This window comes from Bactrocera oleae, chromosome 5 (assembly GCF_042242935.1).
Source record: "Bactrocera oleae isolate idBacOlea1 chromosome 5, idBacOlea1, whole genome shotgun sequence".
In the NCBI taxonomy this organism is placed as follows: domain Eukaryota; kingdom Metazoa; phylum Arthropoda; class Insecta; order Diptera; family Tephritidae; genus Bactrocera; species Bactrocera oleae.
In genome coordinates this window covers 53,178,285-53,206,261 of record NC_091539.1, presented here as the reverse complement: position 1 = coordinate 53,206,261, position 27,977 = coordinate 53,178,285, and the positions used below count along the sequence as shown (strand labels likewise).

Here is a 27,977-nt window from a genome sequence, read left to right as displayed (position 1 = left end):
ACCCCATTATTATTTTGCAACATTTGCAAAATATATGCCATTAGATACATATAATTAGAATAATTAAAAAAAAATAGATAAAAGATAGATGTACACCAAATAATGTGTAAAATGCCAAATTTTTCTAATGATAAGAATAACGCAATAAAAGTAGTCTCAAAGATTTCTAAATTGCAATTAAATAAAATTTAGAATATGGCAACTCTAATTTCGGATAATGAATAGAAACGACAAGTCGGGCGGCTAGTTTACAGTTACTGTGATCATTTTGCAAATTTCTTGTTCATTAGTAATAAACACAAAATGCGTGTAGTAATTACAAAAATATTATACAAATTAAATAATATTTGAACAAGCATAAATTGTCATCTGTGTTTTACTTGCAGCTTTTATAAGTGAGCCAAAGATATTCAAAGTTTTGATATTAAAAATAAGAGATATTCTTATAAGTATGCACGTTGAAATAACTAAATGAAAAATAAAATTTATTAAAAACAAAAATTAAATTAATTTAATTGAAGTTTTAAACATCTTCTGTTTTTTCAGATCCTATTGCTCACAAATGCACATTTTATGGAGAAAGGGACCGGTTTAAAACGGATTAAAATGACAATTTTGTTAGGCTGTTATTGGCTACATAATTTTTACCTATTGCAGAAAATTACAAATAGAAAATTAGCTATTGGTCTGCTTACTCTACGCAACTAATTAAATTTGTGTTCAATTCATTTTATAATTTATTTATATATTTGTATATTTAGCGAAAATATTTTAAAAATAAAATGCATATTTGACAAATAACGTTTTCCTTTGTTTTACAATTTTTTTCTAAATACTTGTTAAATGCAGTATTTCGTTTTAAAATATCTGGCATCACTCGGTTCGGATACAAATCCAAAAACAAAAATCGCCACGATCCTTCCAGTGGCACCTTGCTTTCGATTATGGGCGCCTGATGCATATGCAGGTTTTACAAATTACGAATTCAGCAGACGTTATTTTTCAGGCGCGGCTGCTTGCTGTGCATTTCTGCGCGCCTGGTGTAATTGGGAGTTGCTGAAATTTGGCGTTTGAGCACATTTACTGCGCAGCAGAAGCGTTGCATACTCTGAGGGGTTTTTCTTATTTTCTCACCTGCAGGTTGATTTTCGTGTGATTTATAATAAAACACATAATAAATGGATTAGATATATCAACTAGACTTCTTTATTGAAATTTGCAAGTTACATTTCAACATAACACTTTCAATTTGGGTCGTAAAATAACATTTATTCTTCAAAGTAATAACCAATCAAATCAGTTGAAGAAAAATACAGATTATGATACATTTTATGCAGAGGAATTGTAAAATGTGTAAAAATTATTATTAAAAATACATACATATATATAGACATTGAAATATTCATACATACGGACATGAATTTAAATATTTGTAAGTACGTATCTATACAACAATTTGGAATTATTTTTTTCTTTAATTAATTTTCGTTGATTTCTCGATAAATTTAACTAGTTTGTTCGTATAAAAAGGCACATTATCGGTAAAGATTTTTTGACTAAACTTTTAGAGACATATGTATATTCCAGCAATGCTTAAAACATTTTTTAAACGCTCTAAAGTGCTGGAAATAAGTAAATACGTCGATTATTTATAAATTTGATACAATATATGGTTAAAAATATTTGAGAAATTTCAATTAGCTTTTCACAAATTACAAATTGTTCATTAACTGTAAACAATTTACGAAATACTTGCTGGTGTGCAGCATTAAAATTTCTCTGCTTTTCAATACTTATGCTAAATTAGTATATTATTAGTAATATTACAGTGAAACCAAGTATGTATATCCAAATAAACCACAAAACCCATTTTCGACAAATTCTTTTAGTATGGGTTCACGGCCGCCAAGCCAACACGCCCACCGGCGCGCGCAAACACCGGCTCCGCGTAACTGTGACGATAGCCCTTCGTAAGATTGGCGATACCTTTTGGATTGGGTATCGGCGCACCGGTTGTGGGTGGCGGCGGTGTGGGTGAAGGATAGTAATCTGTATGTTTTTCAGTTTGCCGACGATTCGCGCGATGTTCTGGCGCACCTGCTGCGCGCACATCAGGTGAGTATTCACGTCTCAATGGTTCGCGATGTCGCTCGCGTTCGTCGCGTGTATGTGGGGTATCCCGTGAGTGATCATGCACGGCGCGCTGCTCATAACGATAGGCATCACGGTAGGGATCACGACCATCTGTCATGTCGCTGGAGCGTTCACGCATGATGCGATGCGCGTCATTTCGTTTTCCTGCCGATTCACGTGTATGCGTGCGTTCTGGCGCGTATTCTTGGAAGGGACGCTCTCGGCCATGTTCGCGCAAATGATGTTCACGTGGTGGCATCATTTCGCGGGATGGTGGCATGTTGCTCTCCTCCCAGAGTTGACCGCGTGATCGTGAGCGCGAACGTGCAGCGATTGGCGGTGGTGGCGGTGAGTCATCAAGGCGTTCTTCATCACTCCAGTCAGCATATGAACGTCCGCCATCTGCTCGCTCAACTGAGCCGCGTTTTCGTGGTCTATAATTGGTGATGTCTTTCTCTTCGGCCAGATCGTAGCGACTACCGGTGCATTCCATAGCGCGGAATTTGTCCTTGGCATCCTTGAACCGGTCCTTGGGTGTGACATCGGATCGTCCATTTGAGTGTGCATACTCCAGTGGTCGGCCGTCATCATTGACGCGCTTTGTAAATGATGATTTGCTATGTTGCGAACTGAGTTTTGCGTGCAGCTCTTCCTTCGGTGGCGCTACTGCCGCCGGTTCCACTGCACCATCAAAAGCCTTATAACGCATGGCGGATGATTTCATCATCTTCTCCATACTCTGAATGTAGGGTAGGCTTTCGGGTTCGCGGTATGGATTACGCTCATTGCTGCGCGAATATTGCTTGCGCTCGTTCTCACGCTCCCGGTCACGCTCCCTTTCACGTTCGCGTTCGCGCAAACGTTCTGGCTCTCGCTCGCGTTCACTGCTGCGTGTGTGGCTTAATTCCGAACGCTCTGGCGAGTGTGTACTACGATGAGCAGCCGCATATTTGTTATGGCTTGCGGTTTGTTCAAAAGGCAGATCGGCTGGATCGGCATAACGATGACGACCGCCATAGCGCTGTGCTTCGTCGACAGCATATGACTTGGACTGTTTCTTTGCGGCGTATTCGATGAATTTCTGTTTATCTGTTAAGTTTTCCTTGCGATAGTTGGAGGACGGATGCACGGGCATATGATCGCTAGCTGGATCCGAGTCATTAAATTCCTCAGCATCATCCAGTTTGTGTTTGACAAAACGCGGATCTGGCGTTTCCCGTTCCAGTGAAAGTTTTTTGTTCAACAAACGATTGATTTCATTGTATTTGTCAGTGTCGCGCAGTTTCGGATGTTCACGCTCACGTTCGCGTTCTCTATTGCTACTAACGCCACCTCCACCGCCACCATCGGCGCGTCGATGATAATCCTGTTTGGTTTCGGCTTGCATGACGCGATTAAATTTCGCATCGTAATCCGCAGGACGCATTATAATTGGTTTAATTTCATCCTCGCGCGACCAGCTCGTGTTCGAGGGGGTCTTTGAACGCGTATCACGTTCATGTGTGGGTCCGGCGATTTTTTCGCGATGCGCGCTTTGACGCGGCGTATATGGTTTAGCAGGTAAATCACGCAAATAACTATCTTTTGGTGGTTGAACGGCGCTCTTGCGATTCAACTGCGGATGATGTGGAATTATAGGCGGTGAACGTTCCATTGCGATTTGTGATGGTTTGAGCGCAATCACTGAGTTATCAGCTTCATTCGACCATTGCTCATCCTCTGCGCAAGAAGAAAGAGAGAGAAACAGAAAGTGATGTGAGTAAATTATTTCAATAGAATTTAACTCCGCTTAACTTACCACTCGAACTGTTCAAATCCTGTCGCTCTGGACTTGGCGCCAAATCAGAACCGATGCCCGATGAGCCGCGCGAAGAGACCTGCTTGCCACCGACAGGCACTGCTGTCTCATTGGGTGTAGCGCCGCCCACAATCAATGCATTGCGACAGCGACGCAGCTCGATGGCTGTCAAATTACCCTTGGAACGATGTACGGTGTCGTAGTCGCGTGGCGGCAGTAACAAAGGCGGTCCATTACCATTCAATTTGGCACGCAGCTCAGCGGCTAAGGAGTCGAATAGCTCGCTAGTGGGCTGTGGCAGTGGCAGTGGTTTTGTGGTCGCCGTGACCGGCGGTGAACGTGAAACGGGTGAGCCGCCGCTATGTTCTTCGCTGCATTCAGATTCGCGTGTACTATTGCCGGTATCGCTGCCTAGCGACGAGCTAAATCGTTTCGGTGACGAGTCATGGCGGCGCTGTTGTTGTTGTTGCTGATGTAGCAGTTGTGATTGCTGTTGTTGTGACAAGTAATGTTTGGACTTGTTGTTGTTGTGTTCGTTGCTGTGACCATTGCTAGACATGTGGGCTGCAGATTTGCCATTGCTGCTGCTGCCGCTGCCACCGCCGGACGTGGGCAATGGCGGCAGGATGCCCAAACTGTAAAAGCAAAGGAAATAAATGCGCATGAAATACATGTTTACAAAAAGCCGTTGCAGTGCTGCAAGTTGTATTATAAATCGGTTACACGTCGCCAGGTAGGCGTGTGTTAAGTGCTAAAAGTGCTACAGCGCAAGTCACATCACATTACCAAAAGCAGTTGCAATGACTGCCCGCCAGCTAGTGCACTTCCGTCACCTGAAATTTATGTGCGTCTCGAAGCATCGACACTTGCCGAAGGGCGCCATAAACAATACGCGACAAGTGGGCTGCAGTTAACATGAACCTTTGCTAATACGTTAGGGTGGTTCTACTTTTCATATTTGTTTTATTTTTTTATTTTACCATAACTGTTAAGAAAATTAAAACATATTCTATTGTTGTTGTGGTTGAATATTGTCAATTATTTCAAAAAGTAAGAAGAAGAAGAAGTTTGAGTGAGAGCCTTTGAGAGTAATTATAGCCAGATCAATTTAAAATAACTGAGGTGCGTGCCTACCTTACGTTGAATTATAAAGTAAAATTTTAGTTAAGAAAGAAATTCCATAGCTTGATACAACCGCTTTTGATGTTCGGGCTTCCCAAAAAAGTCGTTTTGTGTAAAAATTTCAAACTTAAAAATGGCTTAAAAAATCAAAATTTTTATCAAAAATGTAATATTTTGTCATTACCTGATAAATACTTCTAAGAAGATCGTGCGAAAACTTCTAGTCGATAGGTCTAGTGATTTCGCGGGAATTTTCCTCAATGACTCTGAAAACAACGTTTCGAGAAAAACGCGTTTAAAGTGTTGGGAACCGATTATGTACCTGTATTAAGTTGCAAAATTCTTAAAATTCCAGTTCAAATTCAAAATTTTTGGAGAATATTCCCCAATATATATAGAGAATAAATCGATTATTTGAAATTCACAAGTGTATATGTCGCCTCAAAATTGAGAAATATAGCTACATATATGCTATAGTGGTCTGATATCGGCGGTTCCAATAAATAAGCAGCTTTTTGGGATGGTGTGAAAAACCATATCGATATCTCATAAAGTGAAGGACAAGTACGCACAGACAGATGGAATTGGCTCAGTTCGTCCTGCGTCATATATGTATATACATATATATATATATATTTTTTTTTTTTGTTTAATATTATATATGGTGTAGTAAAAAGAAATTCATTATTTTTGCATGAAAGGGAATGCTTTAATTGTTACTTTTCGTATCCAGTCTATTTAAATCGTTCCAAACTGTTTTTGGTCTCGGCGATTTCCATTATTTGATCGATTTTTTCGATAATTGGTCTAACAGAGTGTGGTGCATCTTTGACAACGAAATTACCGGAACGAAATCTACGAAACTAAAATGTCGCGTGATTAGCTGTTACAGTATCTGGACCATAAACGCTATTCACATTTTCAGCCGCCTGGCTTGCGTTTTCGTTCTTATCGAAGAAAAACTATAAAATATAGCTATTTTCTCTTTACAAGTGTCCGTCTTTGACGCGCGCTCAAACAAAACTAATCAATCAATCACAAAACTGTCGGAAAAGTTTTTTTAGTACGAAATGTCATCTTTCTAACGCCATTTAGCCGAACCCGATCGGACTTATACAACGCGAGATACAGATAAATAATGCCATCTATTGGAAAAATAATGGATTCTCCGATTTCGTTTGGGTTTTACGAACTTCGTGTAAAACTTTATAAACCCTGTTCCGTAATTCTGTTCTGTAATTTTGTGGCGACATTTAAACGAATCGGTTATAACTTCGCTATGCTCTCAAATTGTTTTAATGCAATTTGCAAGCAAAAAATCAAAGAGCACGCAGTAATGAAATCAAATAATTTGCTCCCAACCGAGTTTAGAACGCTTTTCGCGGACATGCTCTTAAGGCAGCATTTGCTTGTAAATGTGTGGATTAAGGTTAAGTTGTTGTTTTGGGTTTTCATGGCAAGATTTGTAAATATGCACATGTTTACCGTTCATTCAATACAAATTTTGATTTGATGCTTTTAAGCTTTAATAGCACTTGCTCATAAAATCGTACTTGTTTTTTGTCGTAGGTGCTATTCGTAGCTGAGCGCGTACTGTCTGCTGCACCTTAAAATAAATCAGCGCCAAAATGATTACATCATTTGCTCATTTAAACGAATATTATGGACGGATTTATGTTGGTATACATGTTTGTTTGTGCTGAAATATGCAGGCAAGTCTGCGCTTTTGGCACTTTTGTGTGGTCTCAGCCAGTACGCTGTCTGGTCTTGTCGTCTATCCTCACTTGGCCGGGTCTAGCTGCTTTTGGTCGTTTTGCGTTTTCCTGCTATCTTCTGACTGCTGTTTCATATTGGCGTTCGCGTTGACATTTTCAAGATGCCAATTGTGAATTGTTGGCGGAACGACGCCAACGACACTGTGTGAAGTCAATAATATTGAATTTCAAATTTGTGAATTATTTTTAGTTGCATTACGAAAACTGTTTTGGAATGTGCACTCTATTTGTGGGTAGTTATTGCAGTCAAGTTTCCCATAATGTACATTCTAGGTAGTTTGATGTGATTTGAAGTAGCTTAACATATGTTCAACATTTGTAAGTGTATGTATATAAATTATTTTAAAAAATATGACATAAACTGAGCTAAATAACAGTTCTTTGATGAGTTGAAGCGGCTGCAGAAACCGGAATTAAGCGCTTGAGTAGTAGCAGCCGCAGCCGCAGTCACAGCTGAGATGATTATGTTTCATTTACTCTTTTTTTAAGTTATCAGATATTTTGCCAAAGGCCCACTCATTTTAAAGCATTAATCGAAAAACAGGTTCTTAAACTCACATTTTGGATTTTTTGTAATAATAATTTTGAAAAAATTTGACAAATATTACATATTACACATTAATATACAAGTATATTCGCTGTTTTTAAAAATATACGTGTGATATTTTATATTATTTTAAAGTATCTGCCAAATTTTTTAAATTTAATACAGAAAATTTCTTATTTAAGACTGGTACATATAAACAGCGCACGCAAACCGAATCGATAGGTACAAACTTTTCAAAAAAAATTGAACAACGAGTTTGCTTGCTATTTTGTGTTCGCAATGGAATCATGGCTACGGAATTGTTAAAAATGTTGCAGAAGTATTTTAAAGAGTCTAATTTAACACGAACATAGAAATTTGAGTGTCACAAAGCATTTAGTAAAAGTCGTGAAGTCATTTTGCCTCTTGCAATTCGCCCATCCCTCTCTCTTAATGACAATACCGAATGTTGGTATCAAAGAGATAGTAGAAGATCTCAACATCTAGTATCACTTAATATTTTGGGTATGAAGTGTGTTAATGCTAGATTCGAACCTAAAGACTTGAATCTCTTTGCAAAAACGTAGCTGAAGACGTTACTGTGCAACAATCTATCGAATGGCGTTTCAAAAATGAACCGAAACCGCCAACAACACATCGAAGTCGTCAAAAATCATACTCATCGTTTTCTCATTACCGTGGTGTGGTTCACCATGGGGAACACGCCATGAGTCAATCAATATTTATTACTAAAATACGTGATAACGTTTTTTTTTAGGAATTCCGGGTCAAATAATAAAATTTTTTAAATTGTAAGGTAAGGTGTTCAGCAATTAGATTCATTGGTATTTTGTAAATGAAATGAAATACTTGAATGACTGCGCTGGGGAAATAGCGTGCCTGACAATCAAACGGGTTATATAGTGATCTGGCTTTGTGAGTGTTATAAGATTTGGAATTCTAGCAAATATTAAATAGAAAATAAATTTTATAGTACGGTGGAGCGAAAATTTTATTTTTATTTTTTTTTGCTTAAAATCTGTAGATTATAGAAAAAGAAAATTTTTGGACAAAAAAAAACTTTTTTTTAATACCTAGCGCACTTAGTTTTAAAGTAAATTTCGAGTTCAAATTTTTTTATCGCAAGTCGACTGTTTTATGAGAGTGAACCACCATAAAATAATAACGATATTGTATCTTAGTACGATAACATTTAGGTATATAGTATATATGCACATATAGGTACATATATATATATATATATACTTGAATATTTATATATATATTGATCATCCCACAAATATTGAGCAGCGGAAATTCGCTTTTGATTAACCGTTATTAACATATTACTGAGGAATTTCGCACATACTCAAAATTCACAAAATTAAATTATTTGAAGATAAAAAATATAAAAAAATCATTACTCAGAGCTGTGTTGCCTACGGTGTTGGTGTCAAGTGTTAGTGTGTCAATGGTTGCCACATATTTTTTTTTTGGTGGTTTTCACCGGCGCCCACTTAGTAATATTGATGTGTAGGAAACAATATGACACAAAGGAGAAAGCGCCAAGTTATGCTGATAGAAAAAAACTTGCGCCCACAGGGTCGAAACTGAAGAAAACTTGAATACACTTGCCAATTGCAAAAAGTTAGACAATAATATGCTTGTAATACATATACATATATGTACCTAAATATAGGTATATTTGTATATATATAAAGAATGCTTATATGTGCTGCTAAGACAGCAACTGAAACTGCAGGAATGTTTATACAAAATTTTGTTTGCGGGCAAATTTTGTCGCTTGAGAAATTATTGAAAAAATCTTTAAGACAATAACTCTACGTTAATCAGTAAAAAAAAAGTAAAGAAAAAATTATGATATTTCATACTGCAATTATTCAACAACAGCTGGCATTCGTATTTGCAGACTCTGCATTTAGACAGTCGAGGGGAATTCAGCAAAATCTACACCAGCAACATAGACTTCTTCTCTTTTTTCATTTCCCCTTATTGCCACAATTAATTAATGACACTGTCATATAAACAAACACCGCGTGCAGTCTAATGGAATAGCGGTAAATAATGCAATGAAGTGAAAAAAGTCGCAAGCGCACACGAAACATGTCGCAAAAGCAGTTGCCGATGGGGCACGCTACATGCCACACCGCATGAGGAAGAACCGTAAACAGCATCAGGCAGTTGCATCATAAATGACGGTGATTGCGGTAAACTTGCCTACTTTAAATGCCGCCGTAAGGCTGACGTGTGTGGCATCTAAATGCACATCACTTAAAAAGCTAGTTTGTTTTTATAACAAAACTTTTTGAAATTTGCATATTATTTTTGAGCTGTTAGACTTTATTATTGCAAGATTTTCAGCTATAATCACTTCCGTGTAAACAGCCATGGCTGCGAGAAAGAAAAGGAGAAATGTCTTCGTGTAATTTCCAAGCAAAAGTTGTGTTATGTGTGCGCATTGCCACATCTCATCGCAGCTATAAAATGAATTTGCTTGCGTTTATTTTTGAATTTTGAGTGCCGCTTTTATATTGTTGTAGAAATTTTGAAACAAAAAATATAAATAAATATTTCTTTATGCTTTCAGCGATAATTTTCATGCAAGTGTCTTTGAAGCGATTGTGCAACAATACGCTGCCTCAACCCCACCAAACAGATACTCGATGAATAAATCGCAGGAATTTTGCATATAAAATAAAACTCTATACAAACTCTACACATATTGAAATTTCGTCACCTGTGCAAAAACAACTCAAACTTTTGCTGATTTTTTTTTGGCAACTTTCCCTATTGACTTAAGGCACAAACTTGCTAGAGCGTCAATGCGTAGAAGAATAATGAGGAATGCTTGTACTCACCGTGTTTCCAATTCCTCAAAGCGTTTTTGATTTTCTGGACGATTTATTAGTATTTGGAGCTGTTGATGCAACGCCTCTGCTGTGGACTCGGAATCGCAACGGTAGGCGTGTACGTGCAGTGGACATTTTGTTGCCGGATTATATAGCAACAAAACGCATGCAACGATATCATCTGTTTGCACGGAGCTGGTTATGGCACTGTGTGGTATGAAATGTTTTGAGGAGCCCTGTTGTATGGAGAAAAAAAATTGTATTTACATATTATGTTAAAAAAATAATTATAAATGTTTAATAATAAAAAATAAGGAATTGTGTTGTTGTTAAAAAATATTAATTATAAAAACAAAAAAAAGTAAAACCGTTAACTTCGGCTACACTGGAACTATATTACACTTCACAAATAAAAAAATTCCAAAAGAGAACTTGATTTTGAGCGTTAAGTTTGTATGACAGCTATATGCTAAAGATGTTCGATCTGAACAATTTCTTCGAAGTTTGTAGCGTTGCTTTAAGCAATAATTCATGTCAAATTTCGTGAAGATATCTCATCAAATTAAAAAGTGTTTCATAGAAGGACTTAATTTAAATCGATTAGTTTATATTTCAGCTATGTGCCATTTTAGTGGTACGATTTAAATAATTTTTTCGAATATTATAACGTTGCCTTGGATAGTAATCCTTGCCAAATTTCGTGAAGATATCTTGTAAATTAAAAAAAAATTTTCATACACGAGCATGCTTTTGAGCGGTAAGTTTGTATGGCAGCTATATGCTCTAAAGGTCCGATATCGGCGGTTTTCACAAATAGGCAGCTTCTTGGGGTGAAAAGGATGTATGATTTCAATATTTTCAGATTGAAATCTCAAAAATTAAGGGGTTAGTTTGCGTATATACAGACAGACGGATGGACAGCCGTGATTAAATTAAAATAAATATTAAAAACAGCTTCGCAATACAACTATTCATTATCGTGCTATCAAGCTAAAAAATACTATTAACAAATTTCCTTCTCTTCCTATTACCAAATTCCTTCTCGCAATAATCGTTAACAATTACCAATTTCACAAAATTTTAAACTTTGACTCACCTGTAATATTTTGATACCCTTGTGGGAGACCTGCAGCGTCACCTTGAGCGGCTCTTGGCCGCGTGACCGATCAATCAGATACGGCAGCACTGAGTTGATGACACGTGTGCCGCGCAAACCCTTCGCCTCCTCAGCGCCCAGAAACCAAACATAATAGGATGCTTTTTGTACATCTCTTCGCAGGCGGAGAGCCATTTTTTATATTTCTTTACTGTAATCTTGTGACTTGGCCAAAATTCAAAAAGCAATAAATATGCCTTATGCACCAACTCTAGGCTGGTTGCCGGCGTTGTTATGGGTTATGGTCTAGCGTAGGTTGTTGGTTTGCGAACACAGCAAAATTTGTCTGGTTTGCTTTTGTTTTTTTTTGTTTTTGTTATTTTCAATTGAAGTGAGTTTCTGTGTTTATGTGGCAGTCAGTTTTTAGGTTAAAAGTAATTACTCCTGTTGAAAGAAATTGAAGGCAACTGGAAATAGAAATAGAAAAAATAATATAAAAAATAAGTTGATGATTTTTATTATGGAATTTTGTTTATATTGAAAAAGTATTTAGTGCTATATATACTTTTAAATGTGAATAGTTTTCTTAGGTGATGGAATAAATATTCTATATAAGAAATCTGACGGATTCTACTATGCGGTTCATTACATAATATATTTTTATATGTAAATGTAATGAAAGTTTTCTTCTAAGAGCTTTTGATTTTAGAGATTATAATAACTTGTTTGAAAGGCAAACTTACGCGACCTACATACACCCCAATTAATTTTTTTTGAATTGATACACTGTCGGCCATTATTGTTTTTATTTTCAGAAAGGTCTCAGAAATGAGGAAAATTAATTTAGATATTTTTGGAGTCTTGTAGAGCTTAAAACTGATGTAGATCTTTTTCAGACTTCTTGGACAGCCTCAGAAAACTTTTTCCTTAAAATACTTAATTCCGATCTGAAAAACGCTCAGCATCTGCTGAAAAAATTTCATACATTATTTAATTGTTTCAAAGGGTAATAACTGGCGAGAAATCATTTATCCATTCAATGGAGGAACCCAAAGGATTCAAGTCAGAAAGTATGTGCATCGCGGATATTATTCAAATAGTGATTTGAGTATTGGAAAATTAGTTGAAAGAACTGTTTTTTATCTGAGCTGGGTAAATTTTAACGCGAAGAGAACAATAAAATTCTTAAATGGATACAAATTTTTCATAAAAATTATTAATCAACATACTTATTGAACATGGCTCGTAAGTTATTGGTTTCAAGTTTGCTTGGAAGATAGAACATTTCATACAAATATCAAAAAATATAACGAATCTTATATATAATTCGAATACCATCTATAGATGACCTGAATTATGACCACAACCAGGATTGAGAATTTTCTAATCCCAAAGTTGGAATATAAAATTTAAAACTAAATTTTGAATACCAAAATCATAATTAAAAATTGATAAAATATTTTTTAATATAATATAAAAATCAGAGTAAAAAATAAAAAATATTTTTTCACATCAGAAACTGGTATGAAAAGGGATAAAGGCGCGCACTTAACATAATAAAGATAACCGACATTTTCAAAATTTTATTTATAAACTTGGGATTAATTTTTTCTAACTGCCATTAAGGGTTAAAATTTTAATTCCGATTTTTGGGACTAAAAATTAGTTTTTTTTTTATCCGATATTTGGGTTTAAAAGTTTAAAAAGTGTTTTCATCTAAGACTTTCGGCATTACAAAATAAAAAAAATTATTTAAACTTTAATAATTGGCTTTTTAATACAGCCATTGCAACTCGGCACGCAACAATGTTATTTCTCTAAAATGTGGCAAGCCATTTTTTAGACAACAGTTATTAGTTTTAATACTATTTTTCAGTTCGATCACGTTTTATTGAATGTAATTTAATTAAGATTTAAGCACAATTACTCTGCACAATTTTCGGCCACAAATAGCCTGTTGTCAATGTATTAATATTAATTCTCACAAACTTTTATTGCTTAATTAACCTTTAATAGCAAAAATACTATGATTTTTTAATGAATTCATTAATTTGTTCCATATCTCTATATATTTGCTTAAATAATAATTACTTTTTAGTACATTTTTTTTCGTGTTTTATTGTCACGTTTTCAAGTGTCACTCTACTTCCGCTGTATTGAAAATTTAATGCATTTTCAAAAGACTTAAGACACGAACTTGCTTTGGCAAAGTAGAAAAACCGAAAAAAAAACTTATTAATATATGGTTATAAAATTGTAATAATGGAAAATAAACTCAAACTTTGGCACGTATACAATTTTTTTCGTATTAATTTTTTTCCTGTTACACAAACACACACACGCACGGAAATATACGCAGGTAATTATTTGGCGCGCACACAATTAGCATAATACACACGAATGCTGCCAAAAATAGCTGCCGATCGGAAAGTTATGCTCATGTGGCGATTTGTTGATAAACATACACACTTTATTTGCACAAACAAGAATGAGGCGAGGAAGAGGAAAGAATATATGGCAGAATTTGCATTTACAAAGCGGAGACAGAGAACTTAAATAAAATTAATGAGCAGCGACACAAGAAAGGCGAATACACAGCACAGCAAGCTATATATTAATACAAAAACAACAGTAACAACAATAACTAAGACACCAAATGCTTTCCTGTACCGCAAGCGCTGCGCGACAGCTATAATAATCAATAAATATTAAAGCGATTGCCGGACTATTTCGAGCTGACCGATTGACTAAGGGCACGTAGTACGCCGATTTGTATATTTGTATAACCCAAATAATTCCGCACCAAAAAATAATTTTAACTTAAGAACACTAAACACATATATCTATATAGATTATAACGCCTATCGCTGTGACGTGACACTGTCTCTAGGCCATGCCGCGGTGACATATGATACAAGAATGGTTAACACTTTGACACGCTATGTTGTTGTATGCATGTTTTCCAACACAAATGAGGCGTGCATATAACAACAACAAAAACACAACATAATTTAATTATAATTTTTTGAAAAAATTTTGTGTTTTTGGAATAATAGTATTATTATAAATAAATTTGATTGTTTAATTAATTTTGTGATATTTTAGATTTACTATTCCAACTCCGCCACAACACACGCTGACCGCCACGAAACTAAAAAGTATTTACGGATATTTTATTATTCACACGTCGAGTTTGCAGCGCATAAATTTTTATTTAAATTTGTTTCACGCCGCGCTTGCGTGCTTCCACTCATTTCACTTTAACTATGCGCCGTCTTCAAGTTGCAGATAAAGCGAGCGCTCGCCAAGCATGTCTCGATCGTGCCACGCCGAGTGATTAACTGAGGTGATTTCGATAAATTTTTGGGTGGTTTACCGCTTTGATGGCGAATGCGCTGCTCAATATCTTCATGGCAAGCAATAATAATAGCTGAAAACCAGCTAGCCAAGCGGTCGATACTGCCCACAAGTGGCGGAGAGTAATAACACATACACATACAGATATACCTCTTCATATGCGCATATTTATGTGTTTGTGCGTTAGTGGATAGTTGCCGAGCGAGCGCGTCCACCAAACGATGGCTAAGAGATGCAGCAGCAGGCAGCGGGAGGAAAGCATTGTGTAAAGTGTGATCATGCATCGATCTCACCAAGCATAGTCGAAATACACACACATATAAGCATATATTATATGTGCGCATATGTTAGCTGCTTGCGTGTTTTATCGTGTGCTGAAGAAAGCTGAAAGTGGTATTTTTGCTTGAATTTCGATTTTTTTCTTGCGTATTTTTCGAGTTTCCTTAAATGTCCGCTGATTTTTTTCGGTGGAATGTTTTTGTTGAAACTAAAAGTTGTCGACGCTTGTTCGGTGGCCACTCAGCGCCTGGGACGGCGCAGTCGATGCTATTTTATGATAATTTCTAAGCAATGTAGCACCATTATCGCTTGTTTGTAAGACTGGCTTGTCTGCCAGCGTGTGGTTTATTGCAAACTTAAGTACTTTGCTCGCCCACCTATTTGACTTGTTTACGTAGCCATCGTAATTTGTCTACACATTGTTGTTAATTTAAATTTGAATAACACTTTACATTTTAATGGATTTCTAAAAAATATACTGAAGTGGTTGAAGAAAATACAATCCAATCAGTAGAAAAAAATATATATATAGAAGTAAGAAAAAATATATAAATAGAATTTAAGAAACTTGATTAGCCTCTTCTGCTCCCGAAAAATACAGATACCCATACGTTTTTTATTTACAATGAACGGCTGATGTATTTTATGAAGTTTCTTTATGTTAAATATAGCCTCTGACTGACAGCTGACAGTATACATTTCATTCACTAAGTGATGACAATTTTTTATTAAATTCTGCAATGAATATTTTTTTATTAATGCTACTAAGATTCTATAAAATTCTATAAAATAAAATTAAATAGCTAAAACATTGAGTGATGGTTGCGGCATTATATACATAGATTCTAACATTTTATTTCTATTAAGGAGCTACCACTTATGGATTAAAAAAAAATTTCAGTAAATGATTAAAATAATATGATTTTCGATTGCAATTTCGATTTTTTAAGCAATTCTGAATTTGATTTTTTCACAAAAAAATTTTTTTTTGGGAAGCAGTTTGGTCAAAAATATAAATTTTGACTAGTTGGGATGTTTGATCATTACCGGTCTTTATCTATATTTATAATATATATATTTTTTTTTTGGTTTTTGGATTTGACATAACTTTAAGCAGAAAAATCTTTCTAACCGCCAGACACCTCGGAGCTCCTCCTAGAGATCGGCTATGGAATCCAAAATTTTTCAAAACGAACCGTCGATTATTAAGTTACATTAAATTCGGTATATGTACCTTTTTTTATTAATTTATTATATTTATCTATTAAATAAAAATTTATAAAAAAAAAATTCACGAAAAACGGTTTTTCTGCCTTGCAAGTGGATACAACTTCCTAAGAACAGCATTACTAAAGAAGTTAGGAAAATTCTGCTCAAAAATCGTTGCGTTAACATTATAAAGATAGCAGAGACTGTAGATATATCTTAAGGAAGTATTCTAGTCTAGAGGTATGAATTTTAGTTAATTTTTGAAGTGTCGTGAAAAAGGGCAATTCATATTTTTACTATCCATTTTTCTATTAGTTATTTATTAACATTACAAGAATGCAGGAAAGAATATAAAAATAAAAAAGTAAGCATACTCAAGATTTCAAAGCTCCTAGCAATCTGAAACCAAAAAGAAAACTATTAATCTAGAATTAGGTCGCTATGTCTGGAACTAGTTGGAAACCAATTTTTTTCACAAAATGGCAACTGCCTTAACAAAAGCATTTTTTGGACCACTATTTTAAAAATAGTAAAACTAGAAATTTTGCAATATTACTAGATATGTTAACTTAAAAATTTCAGATAAATCGGTCCAGTAATACCTGAAAAATCGTGTGCAACGTTTTGAAAAAGAGAATTTCGAGAAAAACGCGTTTAAAGCTTCAATTCTGACCGAAGCAGTTTGGATGACGGGTAATCAAAATACCTTCATCTCCGAAAATAATTTGAATTTAGAAAAATCCTCTTGTAAACATATTATAACTATTCAGAAAACTTTGGAAATATAAAAAAATCGATTTTTGTTAAGCTTATAGATTAGAATACCCCCTTTTCGATCAGGTTATTTTCTTGTGACTGTTCCCTGTTCTGAAACAAAAACAATTGCTCCTAGGATATTCTCATGACTCGATTGAGACTCTACAAATACTTGTATATTCTGTGAGAACTCTTGGTCACATGAAGTGCAACTTATATCATTTTTATTTTTATTTGCTTTATGATTAATCGTTTGCTTCCTCCGTAGGAGAATATTTTGAATGTATTAACAAATGTTCACATTAGAACACGTAAAAAATTTTTTGTTTCTTTATTAGATAATTTAATAATAAGCTAATACTACAAAATCAAACAAGGATAACGATTATAACAAAATATATGCATCACATATGTGACAGTTTTTAATTTGAAATTCATCCGCTTTGAAAATGTCTCCACAATACAGCTTGCGGACTCGCGCTTATCAGAGCTAAGCTCTTAATTGATTTCATTAAAACCAAAAATAATTTGATTTTTACAGTTTTGAACAGCTTGGTTTATAAAATCGCAATGTAACTACCAACTGCTCTTAGTGATACATACATAAATACATATCTATATTTGCATATATCTAAAAGTATTTTAAGCGACTTACAAATTTCACTTGTCAGCATGAATTGGCACAAATGCGCACAAAAGTCCAACTGAAATTTCTAATAAAACTATAAATATACATATAGTATAGTGTGTTAGCTTAGAGCAGCTGACAGGTATAGAAAACTAAGCGTGTAATTAATAGACTCATATGTATGCATCTGCCCACATTGCCACACTGCTTCAATTTATGTCATTTTAAATAAAATTTATTTGCAACAACAGCCATATTTATATATGCAACATATTTTTATACAAAATGAATAATAAAAATTGCACTGGCAACTGCCATCAACATTTCAAACTGTCTGAATGAGTGCATATACTCGTTTGTGCAATATTGTCGCTTGCAGTTATTTTTTTGTTACTGTATAGTCCACTTTTACTGTGACACTACTGCGGCGTTGCATTTAAAATCAAAAGCGGTTAAACGCGTTCATCAGCAGCTTTCTGCTTTTCGCCGAGTGCTCATTTATTTGTTTATTTTTTTGAAGCTTCTCTTTTTAATTTCGGCTAATCTTGCGTCTTGTGTGCGCGGCCGCAGTTGCAGCTGCAGCCAACCTGTCGTTCGTTCGTTCATTTTGCGTTGTTGCCACCGCTATCTGGCATCGCGATAAGCTGCACTCAGCGCTGCTGGCGACAGTGAAATGCCACCGCACCCAAAAATCAAATTGTGCGCAGAAGAAATTAGGCGCCGAAATGCTGATTTATGTGCAGATATTTGCCGCATATGTGTACATACGGTTGTGTGTGTCAAAGGAAAGCGGATGAGTGAGGTTAGAAATAGCCATGCGATGCTAATAACTTTGCAAAAGTATTTTCACAAGTATTTTGCAAACGTACGCACGCTTTTAGGTCGCAGATAGCTGTTAAGTTGTCGCTGCGGACTGACTAGTTTAAGCTGCATTGCATTTACATGCAGTGTGTAAAGATTATACCTCGTTGCAACATTGGCACTACTTTTTGGTCCGCTGTTGCGGCTTGTTAAGTTGAAAGCAACTGCATTACCGCTGACTGGACATTGCGGCATTTTTATCTTATCGCCACTTTGCAATTAAAATAACTACAAATAATTCAGTCAGTAGGCGCTTCGTGAGAAAGTGAACCAACCACTTATAATTTGTCGTAAATCAAGACGCAACAAAACGCAAGTTTATTTGCAATATTTATAAAATTTTAAAATGTATGAAAATTAGTATCCTATTTGTCTGAAACTCATATGTCAACAAAAAAAAAAAAAAATAATAAAAACACATAAAAAGTTTGGTTGAAGTACAAATTAAATGAAATATCACTTTTAAAATGTATTTGAGCTTGCCTAAAAAGTTTGGTTGCCTATCCAGAAAGTTGTACTCATCTTCTATTATATCAGTACAGAGGTGATATTTAAAATAGATCTGATTTAGAATTGACAACTTTGTCGTTATGTAAAAAACACAGCTTCCTTGCCGTCAAAAGTCGTAAAAAAATATAATTTGATCGGTTTCAGATAATTTATATTTCTATAAAAGCACATCGGAAATTAAAAGGGAACTTGTGAATTTCAAAAAAATCGGTTATTTTTTCGAATGTATACAGATCTGAGAATATTCTCACAAAAATTTTAAGTTTATTCGGCGCTTTTTGCTTGAAACAAATGACCTCACTAATTTGTCAGAAAATGATCGAAAGAGTAAAATTTTTGATAATGATTTCGATTTTTAAGGGGTTACATGGGTTTCATCGAGCAAAAAACGGAAAATATTCAAAACTCGGTCATTACAACTTTGGAAAAGAGGTGCTTCCGCGTTGACACCAGAATAAAAAGAATAAAAAACGACCAAAACTAAGACCATTAACTAGGTAGTTGACGGCGAAAAAACAAAGAAAGTGAAAATTGTATTTTTGGCAGATTTGGCAGTTTTAAAAAAAAACCCAAATTTTGGTGAAAATTTCTCGACTTTTTTTTGTTTCATAAATAGTTGTAGTTGAAAGGAGATACTTGTAATGGAATTTAAGACCTTGTAAGAGATATCTCAAAGACCTGTGTAAAATTTCATTAAGATCGGTGATGAGTAGTTCGCGAGAAACCCAAACCCGACTTTGAAAACACAGTTTCGAGAAAAACGCGTTTAAAGTTTTAAATGACTATATAGCTGACCTCGAGCGGGCAACTTTTCAAAGCTGTACCTCCAAAACTATTAATGGGATCAACTTGAAGACTTAAGGACTATATTTCAGAGATGTTATATAATTAAATAAGATAATACATACATTTTTTTTTGAACCCGAGAGATCCATGGCTTTAGCAGGTTATCGTTTTCAAATGACAAAACTATTTCCTGCAAATGTAACAAGTAATAATACGCCACTTTTATTGCAAGGAATATTGAAAATACAAACAAACAAAGTTGAATACAAATAGCAAGCATTACTCATATTTTATGGGAAAAATATTTATTGCCACTCAAGGCTGGGAGCTCACAGCAAAATAGAAATTTTGACAAGAAGAAGCAGAGGCTATTGGCGGCAGCTAGTGAAGTTGGCCGCTATTGGCCGCAAGCAAATACACAATTCGTCGCATCACAAACTTCTGCTAAGATTCGCTAGCAAACGAGCATGAGCTGAGGTATAATTGGCGAGCGGACTGTCGAATAAAATATAATTTTTTCTTTCTCTTTTCGTGGCGCAATATTTCATGTTATTTATACAATTTATTTTCGCTGTAGTATTTTTTGCACTGGCGCATTGCTTATCTCTACTAGGGATCCCTCGTTGGCATGTACACACACACATAGGTGCTGATGCAAGCTCGCTTGTTTCTATACTGCTTTTGTAGGATTGTAAAAAATATAAGACGCAAAATTGTTTTCAAACATAACGATTTCACTTACAAAAACCAATTGGCAATTTAAATTGTTTATTTATATAAATTTATACATTTATGTACATACCTATACCTGTATGTATGTATGTATTTATTTATATATGTGTGTATATGTGCGCATGTTTTATCATGTTACGCCTGTCGGATTTATATCAATTAACTTTGTTTGCGAATATGTATGTTGCTGTGTTTTATATCGTTACAAAACCTGTTGCCATCGGTAATTAAATTGAAAAATAACCCGAGTGCTTTGGAGAAACTCAAATTTCTTACTATTGGGTCAGCGTGTAAATGGTTTGCGTCTTTACCGAAGGGTTAAATGTGACAAGGTCGATCGTGCCATTTTATTTTGGATTTTTTGTTGATGTCTGATTTGATGATGGGAAGATTTTCAACAATTTAAAAATGTTTATATTGTGTGCTAGTTTGAGAAAAGCTTTAAAATGTTAAATTTTATTTGCATATTAATTTATTTTATAGAAGAGAAAACTAATTTTAGATAGATTTTTAAAATTTTTAAAGAAAACCCGTTAACTTTAGTTGCTCAAAAGCTTATTACAGCTTCACAAATAAAAAAGTTTCTATACAAAAACTTTTTGGTCAGCTTGTATGGCAGCTATATGCTATAGAGGTCGGATCTGAACAATTTCTTCGGAGATTGCATCGTTGTCTTAGGCAATAACCTATGCTAATAAGATCAACATGGCTAAATCATCTTAGCTTATCCCGCTGATTATTTATATAGGTACTTTATAGGGTCTGTGACATTTTCTTTTGGAGGTTACAAATATTGTGGTAAACCTAATATTATGTGAAGTTGATTAACTTCCGAATCAAGTTCGTTACTGTAATCTTTTGTCTCAAGTACAAAATGAGCGAACTTAATTTTGTGTATATTTACAAATACACTATCTAAAACGTGAGGAAAGTCAGTGTTTGCCGATATTATACAAGTTTTGTGAACTTTTGAAACAAGTTCGTTGCTTGAGTCTTTTGTTGTTGGTAGAGAAATTGTCTTTTACTATTAAGCAAACGCTTTTATTTAGTTTATTAATTTATTCCGTTTTTTTTGCTAATTACCACACACGCACACCAATTATGGCCACCAAATATAATAAAACAATAATATAAAAACGATAAATTCTCAATTTAAATTTTCCGCGCCTAAAAGCAAAAGAAATCTGTTGTATCTTCTTGCTGCCAATCAAATTCAAATATGGACCGCGGCTGCAGACACAGCAGCAGAAAAATAGCAGAATAGACGATTAATCAATGAGAAAATTACAGGTTGTGCAGTTGACTAATAACTCTAATGACTGACAGACACTCGGTTGTGTGACTGAAAGGCTGACTGACTCACTCACTGGCTGCTTGGCACACTGTCAACTTCAAAACATCACAGTATGCCCCAATTGATTAAGTGTCTATGTTATGTTGCCGCTGAAGAGAGAGAATTTCTAAATTCAATACACCTGAGAATAGAAAAAGAGAAATGCGAAAGTTGCGGGCTGCTTACAGGCAAACAGGTGTGTGTTGCTGTCGTCGGCAACATTTCTCATGGTGGAATTCCATTGATGAACGCACATGCGCAACTAGGCTGAGCAATATTACAGCCGGCAGACACTGACTCATTCATTCAACTCATTCACTGAACGCAATTTATAATTCTTTGCAGCGTGGCGCAAACAGCAAAACGCAGTTATTGGGTAAAGACAATATTGAGAAAGAAAATCAGGTGGGTAACTAACAACAAATGTCTAATGCGCCGAATGAAAGTCGGCAAGGCAATTTTGTGCTGTCTGCTGCTCTGTTTGCGGTTTGGCACAATCAAGTCACCTGCAACATGCCACATGCCACAAGCTGCTTACGCTGCGTAGCGTTGACATTGGGAAAAGTGAACTAATTCAATTTAAAATTGCAAATTCAGCGCAGGCGCTCAGTCAACCGCTTTCAAGTCGGCGTAATTTCATGCAATTCTAGTTTGCTGGCATGCGGTGGGCCTGGTGCCACTAGATGTTACTCCAGTTATTGCATTTATTAAGCGCACACATACATACACATATTTTAATAACATAATAATTTTCAATTAGCCAACATGGGAAGCAAGCTTGGCAACTCTTTTTTTGCTCTAATATATATATTCTGAGTTGACAGACTTTCATCGCAGACGGTTTTTAACGCACTGCTTTACATGAAATTTTGCTTTGTCACATTGTAAATTGTTTGTGCTGCAGTGTAGTTTTTGTGAGTGTTTACTGTAGTAGCTAGTTATGGACTGAAAGCACCAGACATATCCATATTAAATATCGTTGTTGTTATTAAAAAATTTTTAAGTTGTTCGAATAGTTTATAGCTTGCCAAGCATTAACTCAAATTTTATTTTTGATATTATCAGCTAAATGCGACTAAGTTTCTTTTTCTCATGGCTATAAATACATACTCAGTTTTACTATCCGCTTTGAAATTCAAAATATAGCTATGGTTGTGAGTCGGATGTCGTAGGCTTAATTTAAAGCAAAGATCTTGCTATAAAATTAATTTTTTTTTAACTATTTTAATAAATACAATAATTATAATAACAAACTGATATATAAAAATATATATTTTTTTACATAGTATTGTAGACATAAATATGCAACAACTAGCAAGACGTGTTCCATAAGGCTTATTATATGGGATTTTAGTCACATTCCGAAAAACCAAAAATAAGACCAAATTTCAGAAATAATATATTTCTGTGAAAAGCTCAACTCAATGAGGCTTGGCGTAACTAAAAGGAAATGGAAGCAGTAGGGTGTATTTCCATTGGAATTGCTTTTAAAAAGTCCGTAAGAACCTGAGTGGTATGCAGTTGAATGCCCGAGATCCCAAAGAGAATTAAAGATAATTACTAGAAAAGATTCTGAGAGTAAACAGGCTATGAGCTGATCATTTCGCCTATTTTATGTCAAATGCACTTTAGGCAAGGAGATCGGAGCAGATCGACTTAACGAAAGAACGACATGTGTGTTAAAGAAAAACTTTCAAGATGACAGGAATAAAATAAATGATGTGATCAGAGTCAAATATTTAAACTTAAACATTATATACGAGAACTAAAACGAACGCGTGAGCGAAATTCTGCGCGGTGGACGCTTTATTTCGAGTTTGTGCTTATTAAGCCTTATTCTCTTCGTAAAAAAGGTGCAAAATTATACATATACAATATTTGCAATTTTGCTAAGGAGTTAGGCGATTTACCGCTTTACATGGCAGAAATGCTTTCTGCGATCGATCTTTGGATATAAGCTTTCAAAGCGAGACATATACCTAGTTAAGATCTGAACTCATTTGACATGGGAAGCCGATGCATACATATAAGATGGCTCGATAGTTTTTATTGTTTTAAGAAGAAAATCGAGTTGAAAATATTTTGCCAATGGTACATTACCAACATATATAGACATAAGATATTGTGAACTCATAAAAAACTACTGTTAAAGTGAATTTAGAAAAAAGTTGCAATCCTGAGTTGTTATCAGATATACTATAATTTGGTTAGTATAAGAGGAATAACAATACGTTTTTATTATATCCTGAACAGGCCATCTTAAGTTTGCCACTAAGCAAACGTCGGAGACTGAGTCGATTTAGCTTGTCTATGTGCATATACGCAAGCTATATATAGCCCCTTAGTTTTTGAGATATGGATCTGAAATTTTGCACAAGTTATTTCCTCCGCAAGAAGCAACCACCGATATCGCAACACTATAGGATATAGCTGCTATACAAACTGTCCGATCAAAATCAATTTCTTGTATGGAAAACTTTTTTATTTGACACGATATTTTGCCTAAATCCGCATAGATTTTAATGCTTTTAGGAATTTAAGCACAAAACGCACAAAATAAAACACAAACAACCAAGTTGTCGACCGATTAATTAAAATGCCTAAGGCCGCAAATATATATTGATTGCATAAAATCATAATCGAAAAGTGGTCGTATACAAAAAAAAAAAATATGCGCGCTCTATTAAAATAACTGCTCAGAAAACAGCTGCAAGTTTCTTGCATTATTTTTCCATTGCACATAAAACAACAACAATAATAAAAAAAAATCGATGACCGCATTTTTCAGCAGTATTAAAATATTTGTGGCTATTGTGTGGTTGTTGTTGTTATTGCCACATTGTTATTGATTCAACGCCAGTGTGTTTTATATATTAGCGGAGCGCCACAAAGGCAATTCATATTTAATAGCGAAAAATTCATAAACGGCGCGCAAGTGAAAGTGTTTAAACGTGTTTGGGGTTTCGGGTTTTGATTAAGCGATAATTTGTTGTTGGTTTTGGGTGTTGTTTTTAGTTATTATATTTGCTTTTTTAACTTAATTTGCTTTGTTGTACTCAATTTAATTTAATTTAATTATTTATTACTTAATTTTTTATAATTTGTATTTATTTCATATCAAGTACGCACAAATACATAATCGCTTTTATGAAATATTAGAGACACTTGCTTGCTTAGGCAGCTTTATAATTGATCATTCGAAGTGCTTCACATTAATATACATTTTGCAATTTGAAGCTCTTATCGAGCAGCACTTCCATTTGAGAGTTGGAAGTAGTGGCACCTTTTTCAAAATACAATATGTAGGCGCAGACTTGACTTGAAATCTAACCGTTTATGTCTGTCTAAAGTGAGTCTATTAATTATAACAAAATTGCAAATTAATGTGGGTCGTGATGTTAAACAAATTGCTGATGAAGAGAAGAATTATATACATACCTATATATATATATATATATTATGGTGTTTCATAAAAAATTTTTAATATTTTTTCAATACTATTCAGAGGTTTATTTTTTAAAGCATAAAAGGGTATAAAAAGATCTTTATCTTGATTTTAATCGATCAGTTTGTATGGCAGCTATATGCTATAGTAGACCGATCTGAACAATTTCTTCGGAAATTACAGCGTTTCCTTGAAGACTTATCTATGCTATATTTCGTGAAGATATCTTGTAAATAAAAAAAGTTTTATGAGTTTGTATGGCAGCTATATATTGTTACGATCCGATAACGGTGGTTTCGACAAATGGCCAGCTTTTTGGAGAGAAATGGATGCTTGCAAAATTTCAGATCGATATCTTAACAACTGAGGGACTAGTTAGAGCTACATGGCAGATTATTTATATATGTATATACATATATTTTATAGGGTCTTCCATGTTTACTTCTGGTTGTTACAAACTTCGTGGCAATCTTCGTATACCCCGTTCAAGGTACAAAAATCCTCAGTAACATGTTAAAATTTTTAATTTTTTTCAATCAAATTTTATTTGCAGCCACTTAATATATTTACATAATAGAAAGTCTTACCAAAAAGTTTTTGGTAATATTTTCAATATTTCAACAATTGATAATTTTTAATAAGATTTTGCATCTATGTTCCATATATGAGGGTTCTTACATATACAAGTATTATAAGTTTGAGAAACTAATTTTTGGTATTGCTCATTTTGGGTGTCTACGAATATATGGAAATAATTAATAGTAATATTTGGCAAAAATATAAAAAAAATTTATATCGAATATTTAGTTTATGAGCCATTTGCACAATTATCAATTATTTATTTGCAGTTTGAATGCGCAAATTACTCGCTGCATGTTTAAATCCACCTAGTCGAGCATACTTACAAGTAATTATATAAACATTTTTTTAAATTTAATTTATGAGCGCATATTTCTTTATTACCTTTTAAAAACCGTAACAAATACTAAGTACACTTTCAATAGCTCGTTGATGCCTTTCAAGGTTATTGCAGCAACCATTAAAACAGTTTTGACTATTGTCTTGTAGTAAACACAGCGAGTTCGTTGCTTAAATCTTTTGTATTGACCGCAAGTGCTTCGAAATAAAAGTACATGTGCACAATTTCTGCAACTTTTGCTCGAAAATAAACAAATATTACTCCAATGGGTAATGAACAATGCCGCTCCTTCCTCTTCAAGCGCTTGTTGGCAACCTCAATACATACATATATGGCCTCTTGGATCACTTGTTTTCACTGTAACTTAACTTATTTAATTAATTAACCGAAAGAGAACAGTGAACAGCATTTGAATGCCAACGGAAGTTGAATTGTGGCAAGTTCACACAAAAAACGCTTAAGAATAACGTAAATTGCTAGTAATTAATGACCACAAGACCAGCAAGTAATGGCGTTAAGAAGTTGGAAAAGAACACCAACTCACGAGCTAACTACGAGTGCGAGTATAGTGAATTGTTGTTGGCCCTAAGCGTTGTGTGGCTTTTGCGCACGCGTGTGTGCTGTGAACTCTAGCAGTGAAGCGGTATTTAAACATTGTAGATCGTAATCACATACATGCGCATAGAAAAACATACATATGTATATAGAAATATATAAAGATATGTGCATATGTGCGAGATTGTCTGTTTGTATTTAGCTAAAGTCATTTAAACACCTGTTGCGCCGTTATTCGTATTATTTTTAATTTGTTGTTTTTTTTTTGCTTTATTCTTTTGTATTTTTGCGTTGTAGAATTTTTGTAACACTTTGGGTAGTTGCTGCACTACTTAAGCGTATAATGATATTGCGGCCAACAGCTGTGCATTGCAAGATACGGACTGCATTTAGAAATATACAAGAACAACACATAGATAGGTATATTTAAAAAACATAGACACTTTTTGTATATTCTGAAAGTAAATTCACATATGGGCTTGTGGAGCACATTGTAGCGTGCTGAAATAGCCGATAGCTTTAACTAGATTTTACTATACTAGCCGTTTATCGAAAGAACTTTATTTTTATTTTTACCTATTGGTGTCTGTGTGGTTCAAGATTTTTAGTTCTATTTTTCGAAGCAAATATTACTGTGGCACATGCAAAGTACTCAGAGATTTGTAATTTCTCAAATGTTTGGGGTTTATTTCTATATTGACTTAGCAGTTGTACAGAAGTTTCTACAGTGATCTCTATTTGATGGTAGAAACTAGAAAACTGGTTTATTAAAAGTGTGCTAGGGCTCTAGTCAGAATATCTTGAAAACCCGCCACTAATACGCGATACAAGCAAAATGAGCTGGTGTTAGTAACCAATAAATCCAATCCTCCCTGTTCTTAATTTTGTTTCATGTCAGATTTTTTTAATGGAAATTAGAGGTTTTTTCGATTTTAAGTCAAACTAAGGTTTTCTCCTCAATCTTTTAAATTAAAAAATTTACTAATTTTATTTTGTCCAAAAAAAAATTTGATATTTGAATTTTTCACTTAAATTTTGAGGTTATGGGCAAAAGCGTTAATACAAAGGTTGTAGATCTTCTCATTACCTACAACTTAATAATATAACATTTTTTTATAAAACTCGTAGTTTTGCCAGAAATCGAGATAAACCGATTTAACCCTTAACAATTCAACCACGCCAATTTATTTCCTCTTCCTGACCTCAGATCGCCCGTAAATTATATTTACTTTATTTTTTGTTATTTTATCTTTCGTTCCAACGGGTTTTAACCTACACTACACTGGT

General features: G+C 34.6%; 1 protein-coding gene and 1 long non-coding RNA gene across 7 annotated transcripts in view; one reads left to right on the top strand and one right to left on the bottom strand.

Annotated features, from left to right (window-relative positions):
• The first annotated feature begins 45 nt into the window (after nucleotides 1-45).
• On the top strand, nucleotides 46-801 carry LOC118679787 (uncharacterized). Its single transcript, XR_004975291.2, has 2 exons — nucleotides 46-395; nucleotides 547-801. It is a non-coding gene; the product is annotated as an uncharacterized lncRNA (long non-coding RNA).
• Nucleotides 802-1,183: 382 nt separating this feature from the next.
• Nucleotides 1,184-27,977, bottom strand: part of LOC106625241 (peptidyl-prolyl cis-trans isomerase G) — a 123,758-nt gene continuing 96,964 nt past the window's right edge. For 4 of the 6 annotated variants that reach the window (XM_036356689.2, XM_036356692.2, XM_036356690.2 and 1 more), the window contains 4 exons: nucleotides 11,321-11,787; nucleotides 10,234-10,460; nucleotides 3,932-4,566; nucleotides 1,184-3,852 (listed from right to left, as the gene is read on the bottom strand). In XM_036356689.2, coding sequence (XP_036212582.2) covers nucleotides 1,886-3,852; nucleotides 3,932-4,566; nucleotides 10,234-10,460; nucleotides 11,321-11,515 — 3,024 coding nt within the window. In that variant the 5' untranslated portion in view covers nucleotides 11,516-11,787 and the 3' untranslated portion in view covers nucleotides 1,184-1,885. Of the gene's footprint in view, nucleotides 3,853-3,931; nucleotides 4,567-10,233; nucleotides 10,461-11,320; nucleotides 11,788-14,431; nucleotides 14,609-19,828; nucleotides 19,879-27,977 lie in introns of those variants that run through there. The other 2 variants (XM_070109764.1, XM_036356694.2) reach the window with 2 other exon arrangements.